We start from the raw sequence: 18,022 nt of genomic DNA, 5'->3' as shown, positions 1-18,022 counted from the left end.
AGGTTTTACATGGTGAGCTGTCGGATGATGGCGAGATATCGAAGAATACGGCGGCAATTATTCCAAAAGAATTTAAAGGGGGCTTCAGAAGTATCCAATGAACCCGGGCGCCGAGGCAAACAGTGAAAATAGAGTAGTTAAAAAGCATCTCTTGAAGCAACTTGCGAATTCACATGCTCTGTCTAACCCCAACGTGCTGGCTAAGCTCTTCCCAGAAAAGACGGCCGATTCGGTCACCGGGGGGGTTCACAAGTCTTCACAACGAGTAGCGTACATAGTACATAATAGCCAGCAAACGGCCAGATCGATGAGACCACCAACCCCTCACGGCTCCTTTGCCGCCAAAATGCCCGAGCTTCAATATGTCTCGTTCGTCACAAACAGACAATTTTTGCTCTGATCGACGGTTCTGTACGTTTTGACCAAGCCAGATAACATGGGCTGACGATCAGGAAGCTCTGATAGTATTTCCCTCATACCGCCCACGGAGACATACATCGCACAATATAAAGTTTTACATCTTCAACTTGCGTACATGATTGGGGCTGAGGTTCCAACTGGGCAAGTCAAGGAGAGATGTCGCTGGCCTGCGCCATGGTGGGTCATATTCTGATGTGCCTCTCCATGTGGCCCAGTCGACACACAATCCTGCAGCCGTACTCCGTCGAGCAGAGCAGGGTGCAATCATGATATGGAGATTTTGGAGTCAAGTGGGACGACGGTGACGTCTTCCACGGCCAACTGGGATCAAACTGCTCGTCGGATTGGCAACATCTTGACAGCCATAAGGAACAAACTACCATGATATCGTGGGAACTCCAAGTCTGTCCCAACGTCTCCTATTCCAGAAAAATTCAGGACCTGGGCACGATGCTCAGTTTGCACCAGAATAAGATATTTCGGCGGCATCTGACACATGCACACAAGCTTGAAACTTCTCTCCAGCTCTGGGAGTTTGGGTGACGACGGGGAACACGGACCAGTCTTGCGCTAGGAAGTGCTCTATCTTCTGCTAGTCTGGGTGGCTGCATTGGACCAGACTCTCAACCTTGGATGCAACGCCACTCAACCGGGAGCCTATTCACAGGCTGCCAATCCGGAGCTGTGACTTGGAGTCTGGTTCAATATCTGTTGGCGAGGTGAAGAGCAACAGATGGTGCTGACGTTTGCCGTGCCTTTACGGTTAAACCTCACGGTCTGAACAGCCTTGCAGCTCAACTTGGGGCTGCTTTCTGAGGCAAAGGAGACATCAACATAACGCATCAATCTGTTGTTCGCATTCCATCCACCCGGAGCCAGTTCTTGTGTCAGACAACATTTTGCCGTTGACTTGCCTTGGATCCAAAGTCTCGGAACTGGATCCCTGATCGACCTGTCTGCCACTCACGAGTATCAGATGGAGGAAAGAGTGGGTAACAGGGAGGTCGATGTTCCTTCCAAACTTTGAACTCGAATGTACTCCGCAAGGCCGCTGCTTTGGCCAAGCTGTTCATTCCAAAGGGTACGTGTTCCTGAACACACCGTGAGAATCATATTCTTAACGACGACTCCGAGCATCTTGTATTAATACGATACTCATTATGTGCATCCAGTGCATTCTCCGTGCAACACTGGTGCTCCTGCATTTGCCTTCAATGTTCTCCTAATACGGACTGGGTGGAGACGAACCGCACAACCGGCCATCCCAGGACGTTTGAGTGGGACGAACAGTCGTCCCATTCAAGTCAACAAGGTGATTAGTGCACAATCAAGCTGTCGGCTTTTGGTTGATGTACCCCTGTCCATGGGCATCATTCGGGTGATGTGATCTATTACTTGCCAGCAATGACCTGAGGAGCGTCCAGGCTCTGCTGCCAACAGCGGTTTTGTACCTTGTGCCTTGGCCAAGATATGCACCGTTCATCGCGCTCAGGACCGAAAACGTCGAGAAAAGTCTGGCAAGTGACTGAAAGGCTCCAACCGTGAGTCGTGGCCATGACAAACACCGAGGGGGCCACAGCCAGACATGGACGCACACAGACACAGGTGCAGCGCAACGCAGAGACGGGCCGGGATCTGGGATCTTGCACCAGACACTTCAAGCTGCTACTTGTGCCTGGGGCAGAGTGATAAGTTGGAGCGGACAAGGTGTGAGTGAGGATGAGGAAACAACAGTCAGTCTCTTTGAGCGGCAGTACATTAACTGCTGGCTCGTACAGGAAGCACTGGACTCTTTTTAGGATGGATGCCTGAACTGATCTTTTCTTTTGGTCACCAACCATGTTCAACGTTGACACGACGTGTATTGGCCTTGATTCGCCACGAGCGACCCGGCACATCTTGACAAGTACGGAGTACTTTGCACTCATCATATCCATATCAGACACTTCAGTTATTGTCTGGTACTTGTACTGGGTGGTCCACACCCCCTTGCAGTGAGTGTGGTGGATTGGATCACTTCCGAGCTGCGATGTTGACTTGGTGGAAACCAGCCCAGTCGTCCAGCAAGCATGCTCCAGAATGTCCATGCCCTTATTACTGGTGCTGGCCCACATGTGCCCCCCAAAACACCAGAATGTCCAACACTGATTGACTTGATTGAGTGACGAGTCGACTGTCAACACACCCAAAACAAACGCCAACCTGCGCCAGGCAGGAGACACTGTTGCCTTGAATCTCTGATGTGTCGGCTTTAGCTCTCGCTTGAGCCCGTGGCGCGGGTCGCCATCTCGTCCGCCGAGAAGAGCTGACAGTGACTCGGCCTTGTTCACGTCCTTGTCCTTGCCCTTGCCCGGTCCTGTCTGGTACAGATAGCTCAGCACAGATAAAGTACGCACCAACCTGTTCTCTCCCTGCAAGTGGCCGCCATGTACGCCTTGCCTTGTCTGTTGTTGGGGAACATGCTGTTGTGAGGAAATGTCTGCGCAACACTTGTACAACTCTGGCTTGCTGGGCTAATAACCAGAATGGGTCCAGCCAAGTCTGGTACAATTCCAATTCCAATTCCATTCAATGTTCCCGCCTGGTCCTGTTCCAGCACAGGTGGCCTCTGGATGTAGCCCAGGCACTTTCCGTTGGAACGGTCCAGTCTCCTCGCCCCCATTCGTCTTTCGCACCAGACCAGACTCCTGTTGTTTTGCCTTGCCTCTCTACCAGACTCTGCCATGTACCAGACCTTGCCTCTCAATCGCTGCCTGTCCTCGTCCTCTGATGCCTCCATCCCCGTCCACTGTTCCCACTGGCTGAGCTGGCTTTGCTGGGCCCAGCGCCCCCCTCCACCCTCTCAACTCAGAAGTGCTCAAGCTGATTCTCCCAGCTTCCAGTATCCAAACACCACCCAACACTCGATCCTCCCCCCGTTTGCTCCCTCTTTCACTCCTTCCTTTGTGCTGTAGCCCATTAATCTCTTCACTCTCAACCGCCTCTCTTTTTCCCTTTCCCTTTCCCTCTCTTCCTCTTCAGACTTGCTGTCTCAAAAAGACACACGACTCGAGGCTTTTGCTAGCTCTCGATCATCTTGCTCAACAGCGCATCTCTCCTCGTCTCTCTCTCACTCTCTCTTCTCACTCCTCACGGTGTCGCCGTCAGACTTGTCTGCCTGCCTGCCTGCCTCCTCTTTCTGGCTGACTGGACCTCCTGCCTCCCCAGCTCTGTTGCCACACACGCCTTGCTCTGACACAGGCCAGTCCGCGTGTCCGACCTGACCCGACTGCCACACCAGGCACCCCCTTGGCCCCAACTCATCGCCCCACTCTTCTGTTTACGTCAGCCGTGCTGCCGTTTGGGACCCACTTTTGTGATCGTCGACTCTTTGTTTGTCGCAAACATCAGAAGACGCTGTCGCGATATTCTTGTCGCGACTCATCAGGCACTCATAGTTCCTCCTGACAGAAGCTCTTCATGTTTCGCTTCTGGACCTCCGATTCTAAGGGGAGCGAGCAGTCTCTGGAAAAGTCAAACCTCTTGTCAGACACGAACCAACATCTCGGCACACCATCAAGGCTACTGTCGCAAACCGCCTCCGGCCTCCCGGCTCCAAATAAGAGGAGCTGGGACGCCTTTGATGACTCCAGCGAAGTTTCGTCTGATGCATCGCTGAGGAAGCGTGTTAAGCTACACTCTGACATCTCAGATTCGGCCTCGGTGTCGTCATGCGACGAATCAATGTCTTCTGTCCAAGTTGATCGCTTGGATCCTGCACGCGACATCATCAGGCACCAAATGGGCCTTGAAGTGCTTCTCAAACACGATGAGCTGCGCTTAATTAACCAGGAGCTTGCCAAATGTCAAGTCGCGCTAGAACAACTGCGCCGCTGTCACCTGATCCCGTACCCTCAACATTGTCCGACGCCAGACCAGATGCTAGATATCAGCAGCGGCAAGGGTCCTGCAGTCATCACCCGATTTGGTGAACCCGTCCCTCACTGGGCGCCACCATTTGGAGTTGTGGACGGACCGTACGCGAGACACTACGCTAAGTGGCTTATTCCTGATCCCTCGTTCGATGGTGAGCAGCCCGAGTGGCAGTTCACTCCGGAATACACGCGCGCGCGTGTATCCTTCGCCGAAGGCAGAACGACGAGAAATAGTTTCACGGAGATCGGCCCAACTTCAAAAGGCAGGCCAGTCCGTGGCAACGCAGGTCAGAAGCTTCAAGCTCTTTCGAACGGATACCCTCAACCCAAGGACAAGGCTGGTCCTTGTATCCTGAAGCGGTCCGATGGCCAAACCGTCAAGCTAGTCTGCCTCGACTGCAACCGTGAAAACTTCTCTAGTACTCAAGGCTTCATCAATCACTGTCGCATTGCCCACAAGCGAGATTTCAAGAGTCACGAGGAGGCCGCAGTCCAAAGCGGACATCCCATCGATGTCGGGGAGACTGGTGGTGCCTCGAGCGGTGGCACGCCAGAAGACAAGACTCAAGGCAACAACCCGTCGTTTGCCACCAACGTGCACCCCCTTGCCCGGCAAGACACGTCTGATCAGCAGACGTACGCCGCCCTGCGCTCTCGAATTGCCGACTCGCTCAAGCTGTATCACCAAGGTAAGCTCCCTGGTGTTGGCGCAATTCCTTCGAGGACTACGGGCGCGCATGCGCCTGGTGTCAAGAAGTCAAGAGCTGCCGCCACCAAGTTCAACCCCGCTGGCGAGACGCCCTATTTGTCTCGATTGATGAAGAGCCGCAACTTCAATGGCGACCTCCGTGATATCGTTGCAGACGCCAAGACCAAGATTTCCATCGCAGACATGACTCCCGACGAAGAATCCGACGACACAGGCACTCCCATTACTGCCTTTGACGGGCCAAATGATGCTGCTCCTGCCAGAACCCCCGTTGTCAAGCGTGTTCCAGCCCAGAGCGGAAAGACGCCTGCTGCCTCGACCGACTCACCCATCCACACAAAGAGCAGCAAGAGCCGCGCCGCACCCATGTCTCTCGTATCCCCCTCCGGTTCTACTCTGGATGTGATGTCCAAACGTGGATCTGATGCTGTCTTGTCCGATGAGGATATGGACATGGAAGAAGCCAACCTCAGCCCCAATACTCTGGTTAGCAACAATGCGCCGTCTCTTGTTAGTGACGATGGAGAATATGACGACTCCGATGACGGATCTTCCATGTCTGGTGGTAGTGATGAGCTTGAAAACGAGTCTGTGTCTGACGTTGCTGAAATTACGCTTGACGAGGACCATGACCCGAGAGCCCTGCGTCGTGGCTCCAACGGCGTTTCAGGTACTGTGAGGCTACGTAAAGACGATTCCAAGAAACAGCATGTCACCTTTCTTGGGCCTGTGAAGAACCGCGCCAAGGATCGAAGAACGCGCAGGACATGAGATGCCCTTGTCTGGTATTCTGGCGATGCTTTCTGCGACAACTGCTACCTGAACCTCTCAAAATTTCTCCCAAAACTTGACAAATTTCAAATGCACATATGCTTCAACGATCGGTAGCACACCATGGGGCTTCCTCACCTACTGCTACCGATACCTTTTTAAATCCTCTACTCGACTTTAGTTACCTTTTCCTCCACACTTGTTTTAAAAAAGAACCATGGACGCGTGCTATAGCGAGAGCACGGCCATGCGCGGCTTACTTTTTTCATCACGGGGTTGAATCAACCTGCGTGGCACACTCGCAAAAAAATTAGGATTTCTTTGGCGTCTAAATGACTTATAAGAAGGCAGGGTCGGGCTTCAGTCAACTTCATGTCGCGGTTGTTTGTAGAGATACTGGTCATGGTTATTTTCTTTTTCATTTTTGCTTTACTCGGCGCAATGGGAAAGCGGGACTTCTTTTTCTGAGAGATGGGCTTTCAGATTTAGCGCGGCTGCAACTAGTGGTTGTATGATTTTGGACCACGGGACACAGGGAGAGGAAGAAGAGCCTCGGTTGTATCATAGAGTTTGGTTTAGGCGGTGCTGTAGAGGACTGCGAACATGGTTGACGTGGCTCGAAGTTGAGCATACAATCTGCGGCTGTGGATGTTGATAATGTGACTGACTGACTGACTGACTGACTGGTGAATGGATCGATTTGCGGAACGGTTTACAAGAATGTGACACTTTTGGACTTGTGGATTTGTGGATTTGGTACAATTAAGGCTAATAACTGAATAAAGCATGTTCTAGATTTTGAATGTTCATACCTGTCACTAACAACAAGGGTGTGTATAGTCGCCGTGGTTCGAGTTTTCGACTGCAATGCACAACATACAATACCAAGTGCAACACGTGAGTGATACAACTGCAACCAGGTACATGTGCCGCCACTTTGTTACACCCATGGAAGCCAGCAACGTGAATAATGGAAACAAGTGTAACAAAAAAGGGTTGGACAAAGGCCAATGTTATTAAGAAATTAAGCAAGTACTACCTACAATTCAAATTAAACGTATCCGTATTTCACAACCTCCCCCCCTGGTCACAACAGCATGACAACCATGAAATCCATCACATGTCCCCCATCACCCCTCAGCTGTGCGACTTACAAGACAACAGCCACGGCGCCGGCCACGGCGGCAAGCAAACCAGCAGCATTGCCAGCGAGGCTCTCCGCACCGCCCGTCTTGGTAGGATTGGCGGCGGAGAAGGAGAGTGAGCCGCTGGGCACGTCGGTCGAGTTGGGAGCCTCGGTGGTGGAGGCGGTTGGGGTTGCGGTGGAAGAGGCAGTGGAAGTGGTTGCGTAGAGGGAGGCGTTACGGCAATGGGCGTTCATGGCTTGCGTGGCGGAGGGGGCGCGAATGTCGTTGGGGCAGTTATTGTAGCAGCTGTGGATTCATTAGTTATTAGATTGTTTTTCTGTTTTTATGTTTGCAGTAAATTGAGGGGGTAGGGAAACGTACGTTGCAATGGCTTGGGCGGCGTAGCATAGACATTGGTAGTCGGTGGCGGAACAGGCTGCGAGCTGACGAGATTGTTAGCTTGGGATTGCGTAGTTTACACGGGATTATGTGTACCTTGTCGTTTTCGGTTTGGAGGCACTGTCTGACAATGTAGTTGGCGAGGCAGTCCTTGTCGCCGCCCTCGGGGATGGGAGGAGCTTGCGTGTTGGTTGGAGGCGGGACGGTGCTGGCGGCAGAGACGCTGGTGATGGCGATGGCGAGGGTGATGAGGAACTTCATTTTGAGGGTTGAACACGGGGATGTTGCTAAATGCAGAGCAGGTTGATAGTGACAGACGATGCTTCAATGCAGGTGGGATGAACGTTGAACGCTGGGAGGAACGAGAAGCAGTTCACACGCAAAAACAAAGGTTCAAGAGGAGATTCAAAAGAAGAAGCGAGGAGATGGGAGAGAGTCCTGGTTTAATATGCCGTACGGATAGGCACAGGAGATTCCAAGACGGTGGCGTGAAACTAATAATTTCCAAACCGAGATGGTGGAGAGCTGAGTGCAGGACGGAGTAGTAGTTCCCTCAACAACACTGGTCATTGAAACAAGCAAAACGAATCCCTTTGAACTAGGGATTGCTTTCTTTTTGAACGACACCGGTGTTGGCTCTGTCTAGGACATTATATTGTGCTTATCAAGTATTGCAGCTCATTGTTAGCGTTGTCTCTGCCCTTGTTGGTGAAATGGCCAGCCAATTCTACTTGGTCGATAAGACTGCTGCTTCTCCAATTGTTGTTGTCCTGGGCTCCTGCCAAGAAGGCAACCGATGCTCCGAGTGTCTGACAAAGGCTTCCAAGATTGTTCGGGGGCATGGAATGTGGCCCCAAGCCATTGGGTGGTATAAGTGAGATATGTCACTGCAGGCCCGTGGCATCGCAGGCCAAGTGGACAGACGGTGGCAGGGATGTGCATGTGTCCCTGAGTTGCCGATGGGTGCCCGCATTCTCCTGGGGTGATCTGGCAATCTGGTAGGCCGAACAAGAAAAACAAGATGCGATTTTCGCTAAAAACGGGATGAGTTACGTCCAATGGGCGTGGATGGTGACAATTGCTTTTGCGACAGTCCCTCCAATGTAGCATTGGAGGCCGTCCGTGATTGGGCAGCCGGATGAGATTCAGAGACACCGGAAATATGCTGTCTTGGACAGGATTTGGGAAGGACAGAGTCATTTTTTGCCATGGTGCGTGGTAATTTTGAGAAAGGAAAAGGGAAGTCAGTCGAGCGTCAAATGTTACCTTGATGGCGGCCATGATACGTTTTATTAGGGTCGTGGTCGCTGCTGATGAAGGCGTCCGTGTAAGTCATTCTCCATAATTTCATCGTCCGGTGAGCGAAATGAGGCACGGCCTGCCGTGGTTGCATGGTCTTCCATATCGGGCAAGCCTCCAGTCTGGCCCTGTCTGTCTATCTTGTTGTTGTTTGACCTGCAGCCGGGATATTCAACCTGTGTCGTGTGCCATCTTGGGGAGACGAAGCAGCAATCTGCCCCCTAACCTGAATGGCTGCCTTACGCCAGCAGATTGACAGGGTAGATTGCACAAGGTCGAGTTTGAAAAGCCCTCCTACTTTCGAATCGTACTAGGCGTCGTCTAGGTCCAAAAATACCCATGCCAAAAGGCGCTGATATATTTTGATGGGTCGACAAGCTTGGGTTCGTTGCCTGAGAGGATGCAACAGCTGCCTTCAAGGCAACAATTGTGCCTGTGGATCTGCGATGGCGATGAATCGGAGCATCAATTTGCAAGGGAGTGAAGATGCCTATTAATAACTTGGCAAGTTTTGGCCTCCATTGTGTGTCGCGAGAGTCCGTTTCGTGTCAGGATTTTCTGTCGATTGATCTTGAACACAAAAGGAACAAATTAAAAATACCTTGAACGGCAACATCAAACTTTGGCAAGCACGACCTGACCCAAGCTTCCCAATCTGGGACAGCAGGAACTCAGACTTCGACGTCATTGGCGGCCCCTCCAAATCAGTGTCCAAGCTCCAGCCAGGTACCAGAACTGACAGCTTCTGACTTCGGGCCTCTTTGTCCCTTTGCCCCTCCTTCAGCTTAAGTAGTCTGTTACATCCTCCAACTTCATAACCCCACCAAAACCTCACAACTTACGACACCGGGAAACCAAGCCAAGCAGACATTTCCTTAAAGTTTCTTCGAGCGTTGAGCCACCAGATTGGAGACACCGCCATGTCATCTCCGTCCATTACTTTAAGCCGCATTCTTGCGGCGGCCCCGACTTCGGCGAGAGCAGAATCGGTGCAGCTGTCTGCTGATCCAAAGGGCCAACGATTAGCTTACGCGGTAAGCCCCCCTCTGCCCCCTACAACCGTCATTTGCCCTGCATGAGGGCTTATTCTCTAAAATGATACGTCTGTAAACCTAACTCAGCGGGTTGTAGTCTGGAAAAACCATCTATGTTCGCTCGATCGATAACCCCGACGATTGCAAGGAATACACTGGGCATAAGTATCCCACGACCATTGGTCGGTTTTCGCCTAGCGGTTTCAAAGTCGCCAGCGGTGACAGCAGCGGATCGCTTCATGTGTGGGAGCCCGAGAACATCAGCAAAACACAGGGCGAATTTTCGATCATTGCCGGCCCTCTGAACGATATTGCTTGGGATGGTGAATCTAAGCGTTTGATAGCTGTCGGAAAGGGCAAGTCCACTTTCGGCCGCTGTATCACAGCAGATACCGGTAACACGGTAGGACAAATCACTGGACACACAATGGCCATCAATGCCGCCACCATAAGACACCAGCGTCCCTTCCGTGCCGCAACTGTTAGTGATGATGGTGCCATGGGCTTCTATAAAGGAGTTCCTTACGAACTTGACCAGACCCACAATTTGCGCAAGGGATTCATGCTTGCAACCTCATTTTCTCCTGATGGGTCCATTCTTGCTACTGTGGGCTCTGATAAGAAGATACATCTTTACGACGGAAAGACTGGAGAGCCGGTCAAGGATATTGGCGAAGGCGAGCACACTGGCAGCATTTATGGCATCTCTTGGTCACAGGATGGCAAAAAGATTGCTACTGCGAGTGTGGACCAGACAGTGAGACTGTGGGAGGTTGATACAGGCAGCTTGATTCAGACTTGGAAGTTTGGCGAGGGTGTCAGCATCCGTGACCAGCAGTTGGGCGTCGTCTTCCCCCATGGTCGAACAGACGGCCTCATCATCAGTATCAATTTAGCCGGAGAGCTCACTTACCTACAAGAAGGCAAGGAGGAGCCTCTTAAAGTTCTCCAGGGCCACCAGAAGAGCATTACCGCTCTCCATGGCTCATCTGATGGGAAGGGCTCCGCTTTGTGGTCAGCTAGTTTTGATGGGCGCGTTTGCCACTGGGACATCAAGAAGGGCGCTGCCAGTGTTGTGGACGGCGTGCCTCATACTAATCAAATTGTGCAAATGGCGGCACACGCAGGCAAGATCTACACCGCTGCGTGGGACGATACGGTGAAAACCGTGGACGAATCTGCCGTGACATATGTTGGCAAGCCAATTAAACTCCCTGCGCAGCCAAAAGGCGCCAGTGCATCTGGCGACGTGCTTTATGTCGCCACAGTTAAATCTATTGCGGCATACTCTAACGGAGAGTTGCTCAAAGAAACAGAACTCAAGTATGCTCCGACGTGTATTGCCGCTTCCGGCAACTTGGTTGCTGTTGGAGGAGACCAACATTCGGTTAAGGTGTACACGGCGGGTTCTGATGGATCTTTGGAGGAGCTCCAAACGCTGACTTCAACTGGCGGAACCTCATCTGCACTTGCGTTTTCCAAGGATGGCTCACATTTGGCTGCGGGGGATACTCTTGGCAAGATTTATCCATATAATACCAAAACCTGGGAAGTGGCCGCCAATCGCTGGTCCGCACATACAGGGCGTGTGACCTGCATCGCCTGGGACGACACTGGTGCATACGCGGCGAGCGGTAGCCTGGACACGAACATTTTTGTCTATTGCCTGGCGAAGGATAAACAAGGAATCCGAACCAAGGCGCCGAACGCGCACAAAGACGGAGTCACTGGCATTTGCTGGATAGAGGGCGGGCAGCTTGCGAGTGCAGGAGCAGATGCAAACATCAAGATCTGGAACCTCGAGAACTTGCCTTGAGAAAATATTCATAGTTTATGTACCGGCCTGGCGCCTTTTTGTTATGTCATCATCCTCACGGATCTTTTCGAACTGTGACAATGTATTATGGCCGAGTGACATGAGATGTGAGTCAAATGACCAGACATACTCCCAAAACTCCTCCTGCAATGCAAATTTTGAAGCAACCACCTCCAAATCATGGTATGTACTTTGTGTCCGTTTACCTCACACCTAGGCATGCCCCGACTGAGGATAAATGTAAAGGAAGAGATATCGATAGAGACTATGCGCCTAGTCATGAGCCATGTGCGATATTTCTTCCTTTTGTACTTCCCCGGGCTTGATATCCCACAATCGAAGAGCTTCCTTCTTCGTGCCTTCGACCTTGTGAGCCGGCCAGCGGGTCGTCTTATTCTCTTCCCAAAGAAGGACCGCCTTGTGAATCGCTTCCTGAAGATCAAGGCGACTTGATAAAAGTTAGCCCTAGATACTGTGCTATCAACGAGATTGTATCCGGATGCTTACTCCGTGGAGCTCATTGTTGCGTAACCCTGCTTCATTAGGTGCTTAGCCATTTCAGTTTGATGGTCATTGAGCAAGCTAGTATTGGGCACTACAACAAGCGGTAGTCCCATTTTCCACGCATCAAGAATCGTCCCAGTTCCTGGTGTTTCGTAAGGATGTGTTTTGTGTAGCATGCGTCGTTGCTGATACGTACCCGCATGTGAGATGACCAGGCCTTCAGCCCTCTCACCGGCTCGAGCTTGGCAGAGGACCATTTCATCCTTCATCAGATTATTCTTGACGTCAAAAACATCAATTTGAAACCCTTGGGGGAGTTTCCCCTTTTGATCTGAGAATATGGCGCTCGCCCAGGAAATGTCTGGTCCACATTGGATATGGAGTTCTGTGAAACCCTTTGAGGAGAGGAATTGCCAAAAGGCAGGCTGTAGGACTTGTTTTGTCAATTCTTCAAAGCCGACGGTTGCGCCGACGGTGACTAGGCAGTACCTGTCGAGGATGCTTGAATCCGTCGTCATTTTGGGAATTTGGCCAGTCTACCTCATTGTGGAAAGACGAGAGTGTTCCAGCTAGGTGTAAATGAGGTTGTACACGGGTGGTGGAACATGTGGTTGAGCTTGGAGTAGCTCGATGCATGAGTGGAGCCGCAATGCGAGTGCCACTCCAAACACCAGGGGTAGCAGGCGGCAAAAGCTCGGCAAACATTTACTTGCAGAGTGCAACCAATTGAACCACTCCCAAATTTTTGAAAGCTCACGCTTCAACTTGAGAGTAGCACGTAGCATCCCAGTGCTGCTACGACTCACTCAATTCAGCATGGCGTCGTCTTCAAATGCCGCAAGGCTATGTGCCCTGGCATGCCGTCGACCCCTTCGAGTGCAACGGCTGTCACGGGCACAGCAAATTTCCCGACAAAGTCTTCCCACCCGGCGAGCATTCAGCACATCGCCTGCGCAATGGACAGACGAAAAGCCCGAAAAGGAGGGACGGGAAGACAGTGAGGCAAAGACCCCTCAACATCTGGAATTGAATGCGATGGATAAGGCGTTCGTCGAGAGTGCTACCCCTGAAGGACTGCGACAGCTGGACGAACTAGCTAAATCGAATGGGTACAATACGATTGACGAATTCTTGACAACAACATTGAGGCAGACGCCTGGCTGGGCTTCCGAGGACAGAGGATTGGAAGAGGAACTGCTTAAGGATGACATTGGTGATAAGCCTAACAAGTCGTCGTTCTGGTTCGATGAGGAGGACCCCGAAACGAACACGGAAGAGCATGACGAGTTTGACGAAGATGATATGACATCTATGGCTCATGGCAAGCTGGAAGAGGTAAGGGACTTTAGGCATTATGCTCGATTGGCAGTTTGGGAGATGCCTCTCCTTGCGAGTGAGTTTTAACTATCCACTCTCTATGCAGAGACTCAAACTAATTACATGGCGTTGTCAGAATTCGCCAAGCCCTTCGTGCCCCCCAAGGACAACGAGGTCCTTCGATGGCGATACACGACCTACATGGGTGAATCGCACCCCGCTGAGCGAAAAGTCGTTGTCCAATTCGCCCCCGACGACCTGAAGCTCACGCCTGTCCAGACAGAGAAGCTAAAGAAGCTCGCGGGTCCACGATATAACCCCGAGACAGAGCTCGTCAAGATCAGCTGCGAGAGCTACGAGCACCAGGCGCAAAACAAACTCTACCTTACGGGCTTGGTGGACGATTTGATTGCCTCGGCCAAAGACCCCAAGGATACCTTTGAGGACGTGCCCCTGGACCTGAGACACCACCGCATCAAGGAGAAGCCCAAGTTCCCCGTGGAATGGAGAATGACTGATGAACGACGGCTGCAGCTGGATGAGCAGCGAAAGGTGGCGGCTATTGCGGACATACAAAAAGCCAAGGGCGGGTTGTTGGTCGACGGCAAGGAGGCTATTGATGGTTATTTGATGAAGAAGTTGGCTGAGGAGCAGGAAAAGCAAAGGGCTGAAGAGGTTGCAGTGAGGATTGGGAAGGGCTCGTTTGGCCAGAGGGCTAGGAGGTAGTAGTTGGCGCGTTGTGCTTCGGTGGGAGTGTGGGCTGTGGGGGCTAGATTTGTATAATTAGCATGCGGGTAGCCTGGGCTTGTGTGCCTTGGTGATGTACAGTAAATATAGAAGCCATGTGTCATCTGGATACAATTGTTGTGCGGTAGTTAGGTATTCCCACAAAGCATCATTAACTCGTGCAAGGAGTGTGTACATCCATTTGCCCGGAAATATGTTCAACTCTGCTCATCAACCCTCAGTGTCACAGCAAATGAAATACTGCACAGTACTGATACCCAGGCTAATACTCCCTCCACTCTTCAAAACACCCAATCTGCGGCAACGAGTTCAACGTCCCGTGGCGTAAAATCAGATCGACATCGTCGGCCATGGCTCTAAATAGTAAGACCATGCATTCAGCCTCCATCCACCGCAGCCCCAGTCAGTCAAAACCTTACCATGAAAGTATCTCTTAATGGACCTCCTTCTCAGTCATGGACTTTTAGAAGGGTTGCTAAGCAGGCGTCTAATATTTCACAAAGCCGGGTGGTTTGCTTACCCTGCCGGGTACTCACTGGGAGCCCGGCCGGTAATCCGATTAAAGTAGAGCGTACCAGGTCCAGCATAAGCTAACGGATAAACACACTAATAAGGTACCCCTATTTGACAGAAACAGGTCGAAATTCTTATTACGAATCGTGTGAGACCCCAGCCTGTTGGGTGCTGTCCGCCTTCGTGTAGACGACACCAATATCAGCCTGACCAAGACATGACTGAAGTCTGAGTCAAGCCACAAAAGTGCAGTAAGCACAGTACTTTTCCAATAGGGGGTTAATACCGGAGCTCCGGCATATGACGATCGAAGATAGGCTATGTTGGGAGACGGTGATCCCCTCCATGGGTTACAAGAAACAAGTCCCAGTTTGTGGTCACTGTGGGGAGCTATTGGTGTAGAATCTCATGTATTGGGAATAGGTTGCGAATACGACCGGTTGCGCTTTTTACCAACCAACGTATAAATCGTTCAAGACGTTGATTCTTAATTGCTATAAGACATCTTGCGACAATTATCGCGTCCGCAGGGTCGAGCCTCAGCCTCCGAGCTTTCAACCCCCCACCATTGCTTCGAGATCATGATGTCGCTCGTACCCGGTCAAATGTACTTAGAATTTGGCACCATGGATGCCTTGCTACTGTGTTTGGCCGTCTTGGTTATAGTCTACATCATCAATTCATTCTACTTCACAATCCCGCTCCCTCAGGGGGTGACCCTCATAAGAGAGCCTCCGGGGAAACGCAGCTTCAGCTTCAGGACGCGACTCGAGTATATCAACGACTGTGAAGCTATATTTCGTGAAGCTTATCACAAGGTACGGTTATTCAAGCAATGTTATAGCATCTGTGTCGTAATTAACATGTTGTGACAAGTACACCAAGAAAGGCAATGCCGTCATTGTCCCAGGCATCGGGTTTCGCTACGAAATTATCCTCCCAGCGTGCTCCATGCGCTGGGCACTCACACAACCCGAGAGCATACTTGGCGTCAATGAGGCATTTGTAGAAATCGACCAGGTGTATTACAGTCTCGGTCATACAAAATATGTCGGCGATGCTTGGCAAGCCAATCTAGTGAGGGACGAGATGAATGTCGTCTTGGAAAACATCGTTACAGCAATGAATAACGAGTTGCAAGCTGCCTTTGATACTCGTTTTGGCACAGACGAGAAGAACTGGAGGAGAGTTGACTTGTTGGAGACGGTGCGATTGATAGTCGCTCAAGCAGCTAGTCGCTTTACAGTTGGCTTGCCGTTGTGTAAGTACTACCAAGAACAAGCAGCATTGTCAATACCATCTCAACTAAACCTTCTTTTTCACAGGCCGCAATGAAGAGTACATCAGAGACGCCTTGGATGCTGTGGATGGTTTTATCATCACTGCCGGGCTTACCTTTGGCACGCCTGCTATACTGCGTCCAGTTGTTGGCCGAATTGCCGGTCTGAAGGCGCATTTTGCACAGAAAAAGGTCAAACAGCACTTTGAGCCCACCTACAGGGCGCGACTGGAAACACTAAAGCACACAAAGGACGACGACCGGGACACTGAACCCCTAGATCACTTGCAGCTCATGCTTCGGTACGCTCAGCGAGAACGACCACACGAACTGCACGATCTAGACGTGATGTCAGGGCGCCTCACTGCTGCTAACCTCGGCTCCATGCATCTGACGAGTATGCAGGTGACAAATATGCTCTTAAATATCCTGGGATCAGACGCAGAGCACAGCACCATCTCCATCTTGCGGGACGAAGTTGCGCAAGTTATGGGCAGCGACACAAAGTGGTCAAAGGGCCACATCTCCAAGATGATCAAGGCAGATAGCGTCGCTCGTGAGACGTTACGGTGTCACTCCTTCGGTGGGCGTGCAATCTTTCGAAAGGTAATGGTCGATAACTTGGAGACCGACACGGGCGTTAAACTACCCAAGGGGACGATAGTCTCCTTCCTCGGACAGCCAGCGCAAATGGATGAGGATAATTACCACGAACCGCTGAAATTCGATCCGTTCCGATTTTCGCGTGGTCAGCAGGGTGAGGGTGCGACGTTTTCTGCCGTGGTGAAGAGGCAGGCATTTGTGACGACGGCCCCGGATCATTTACCATTCGGCCATGGAAAGCATGCTTGCCCTGGGCGGTTCTTGGTTGATTTTGAGCTGAAGATGATAATTGCTTACGTGCTTACACACTATGATCTTGAGTTTCCGGAGGAGTATGGCGGTAAGAGGCCGGAGAATAAGTGGTTGACGGAGGTTAATATGCCACCGAAGGGGGTTGAAGTGTTGGTGAGGAGACGGCAATGTGTGGAATCGTAGGAAGGAATCATGCCATAAGAGATAGGGTTGCTGTCTTGGAGAGATACGGCGTGTAACCGTTTTGGCTTCATTATTACCTTCCATCCGCAATGACTCCAGTAAAGCTAATTCATGTCTTTCGAAGAGTTAGTATGATAAGATGTATGTGTACTCTAGCTTCCCATATAGCTTGCACTTACAACTTGGCGAACCCATTCATCACGAGAAACTAAAACTGCTTCCGGGATGGGGAATTTGCCCTCTGGTAAGTATTTGCTTCCCGTCTATAAGAATTCAGAGAACTTGTCTAGAACTAGGCAGTAGTTTGGCAGATGATCGACGGTATATATGTTCATAATAACCTGAGTAGCCTGTATGATACTTTGAACCAAGCGCAGCTCGGCCTGTACATATGCCTTCGATGTCTGGAAATACTGCCAAACCATAGATGTTGCTTGGCCGCTATTTTTGGATCACACATACATTGCGCGAATTTAGTGAAAGCATCACATACGGTCTGCAGTTTGTCCTGTATAGCAAGAACTGTGAGCCTCACCGGGTCTTCGTGGTGCTGTGAAGCCTTATCGGTAGACTGAGACCCAATACTGCAGTAACATAGTCAATGTTCATAACACATAGCGTATGGTCACTTAATGAACCTGCAATGAATATTGCCACGTATTTCTTTCCTATAGCGTCGACAAGGCAGTACAGCTATCGAAGTTGATGTCTAAGTTTCTCCGCCTCGGTGGTGACCAGAAAATGATGGATCGTCAGCGCGGCGACCAACAACAACAGTTCACACTATGTTATTAGATACCAGGAGCAGCCTTACCGCTGCTGGTTTCGATATGTTGTTTCACATCCCGTGTAAGTGCCGTGCTTACCACATCTTCAGCGTGGGCGTTTGTGCCACCCGAGTCTGTAAGCAGTCCGAGTATTTCTTGGTAACCTCGTCGTCCACTGAACATAGTCGCCGCAATGTGTAGCGCTGTGCGGCTGTCAGTTTGGATGGCGGTCACACTATCTTCAAGGCCAGTGATATTGTGGAGCAGGATTACAAATATATGGCCCCTTCCAAAGACAGCCAGCGGGCGTCAATGTGCCATACAGAAAATGCTCCTAGTGTTCATGGACCAGAGGCTTCATGGGTGGC

The 18,022-nt window shown here is 51.1% G+C and overlaps 8 protein-coding genes across 8 annotated transcripts; 4 read left to right on the top strand and 4 right to left on the bottom strand.

The window, feature by feature from the left end:
* Window positions 1-1,811: 1,811 nt before the first annotated feature.
* On the bottom strand, window positions 1,812-2,534 carry VFPPC_16582 (hypothetical protein; the record flags this gene model as incomplete). The annotated part of the gene is made up of 1 exon (XM_018294335.1): window positions 1,812-2,534. One exon carries the CDS (start codon window positions 2,532-2,534, stop codon window positions 1,812-1,814), a length of 723 nt encoding a protein of 240 aa, XP_018139651.1.
* A 1,345-nt stretch (window positions 2,535-3,879) lies between these two features.
* On the top strand, window positions 3,880-5,814 carry VFPPC_07347 (spindle poly body spacer protein; the record flags this gene model as incomplete). Its single annotated transcript, XM_018286219.1, has 1 exon — window positions 3,880-5,814. One exon carries the CDS (start codon window positions 3,880-3,882, stop codon window positions 5,812-5,814), a length of 1,935 nt encoding a protein of 644 aa, XP_018139652.1.
* Window positions 5,815-6,964: 1,150 nt separating this feature from the next.
* VFPPC_14213 (hypothetical protein) lies at window positions 6,965-7,601 on the bottom strand (the record flags this gene model as incomplete). The annotated part of the gene is made up of 3 exons (XM_018291982.1): window positions 6,965-7,247; window positions 7,323-7,384; window positions 7,437-7,601. 3 exons carry the CDS (start codon window positions 7,599-7,601, stop codon window positions 6,965-6,967), a joined length of 510 nt encoding a protein of 169 aa, XP_018139653.1.
* Window positions 7,602-9,559: 1,958 nt separating this feature from the next.
* Window positions 9,560-11,489, top strand: VFPPC_07346 (actin cortical patch component; the record flags this gene model as incomplete). Its single annotated transcript, XM_018286218.1, has 2 exons — window positions 9,560-9,673; window positions 9,771-11,489. 2 exons carry the CDS (start codon window positions 9,560-9,562, stop codon window positions 11,487-11,489), a joined length of 1,833 nt encoding a protein of 610 aa, XP_018139654.1.
* Window positions 11,490-11,762: 273 nt separating this feature from the next.
* Window positions 11,763-12,511, bottom strand: VFPPC_07345 (glycosyltransferase family 1 protein; the record flags this gene model as incomplete). Its single annotated transcript, XM_018286217.1, has 2 exons — window positions 11,763-11,937; window positions 11,997-12,511. 2 exons carry the CDS (start codon window positions 12,509-12,511, stop codon window positions 11,763-11,765), a joined length of 690 nt encoding a protein of 229 aa, XP_018139655.1.
* Window positions 12,512-12,809: 298 nt separating this feature from the next.
* On the top strand, window positions 12,810-14,036 carry VFPPC_07344 (xylose isomerase; the record flags this gene model as incomplete). Its single annotated transcript, XM_018286216.1, has 2 exons — window positions 12,810-13,386; window positions 13,447-14,036. 2 exons carry the CDS (start codon window positions 12,810-12,812, stop codon window positions 14,034-14,036), a joined length of 1,167 nt encoding a protein of 388 aa, XP_018139656.1.
* Window positions 14,037-15,196: 1,160 nt separating this feature from the next.
* On the top strand, window positions 15,197-16,850 carry VFPPC_07343 (cytochrome p450; the record flags this gene model as incomplete). Its single annotated transcript, XM_022428552.1, has 4 exons — window positions 15,197-15,388; window positions 15,447-15,831; window positions 15,896-16,792; window positions 16,843-16,850. The coding sequence occupies 4 exons, from the start codon at window positions 15,197-15,199 to the stop codon at window positions 16,848-16,850; spliced, it is 1,482 nt and encodes a 493-aa protein (XP_022284161.1).
* An 828-nt stretch (window positions 16,851-17,678) lies between these two features.
* VFPPC_18111 (hypothetical protein) lies at window positions 17,679-17,837 on the bottom strand (the record flags this gene model as incomplete). The annotated part of the gene is made up of 1 exon (XM_022429767.1): window positions 17,679-17,837. One exon carries the CDS (start codon window positions 17,835-17,837, stop codon window positions 17,679-17,681), a length of 159 nt encoding a protein of 52 aa, XP_022285179.1.
* Window positions 17,838-18,022: the final 185 nt, after the last annotated feature.

Source organism: Pochonia chlamydosporia, chromosome 7, assembly GCF_001653235.2.
Source record: "Pochonia chlamydosporia 170 chromosome 7, whole genome shotgun sequence".
In the NCBI taxonomy this organism is placed as follows: Eukaryota; Fungi; Ascomycota; class Sordariomycetes; order Hypocreales; family Clavicipitaceae; genus Pochonia; species Pochonia chlamydosporia.
This window is presented reverse-complemented; position numbering and strand designations above follow the sequence as displayed.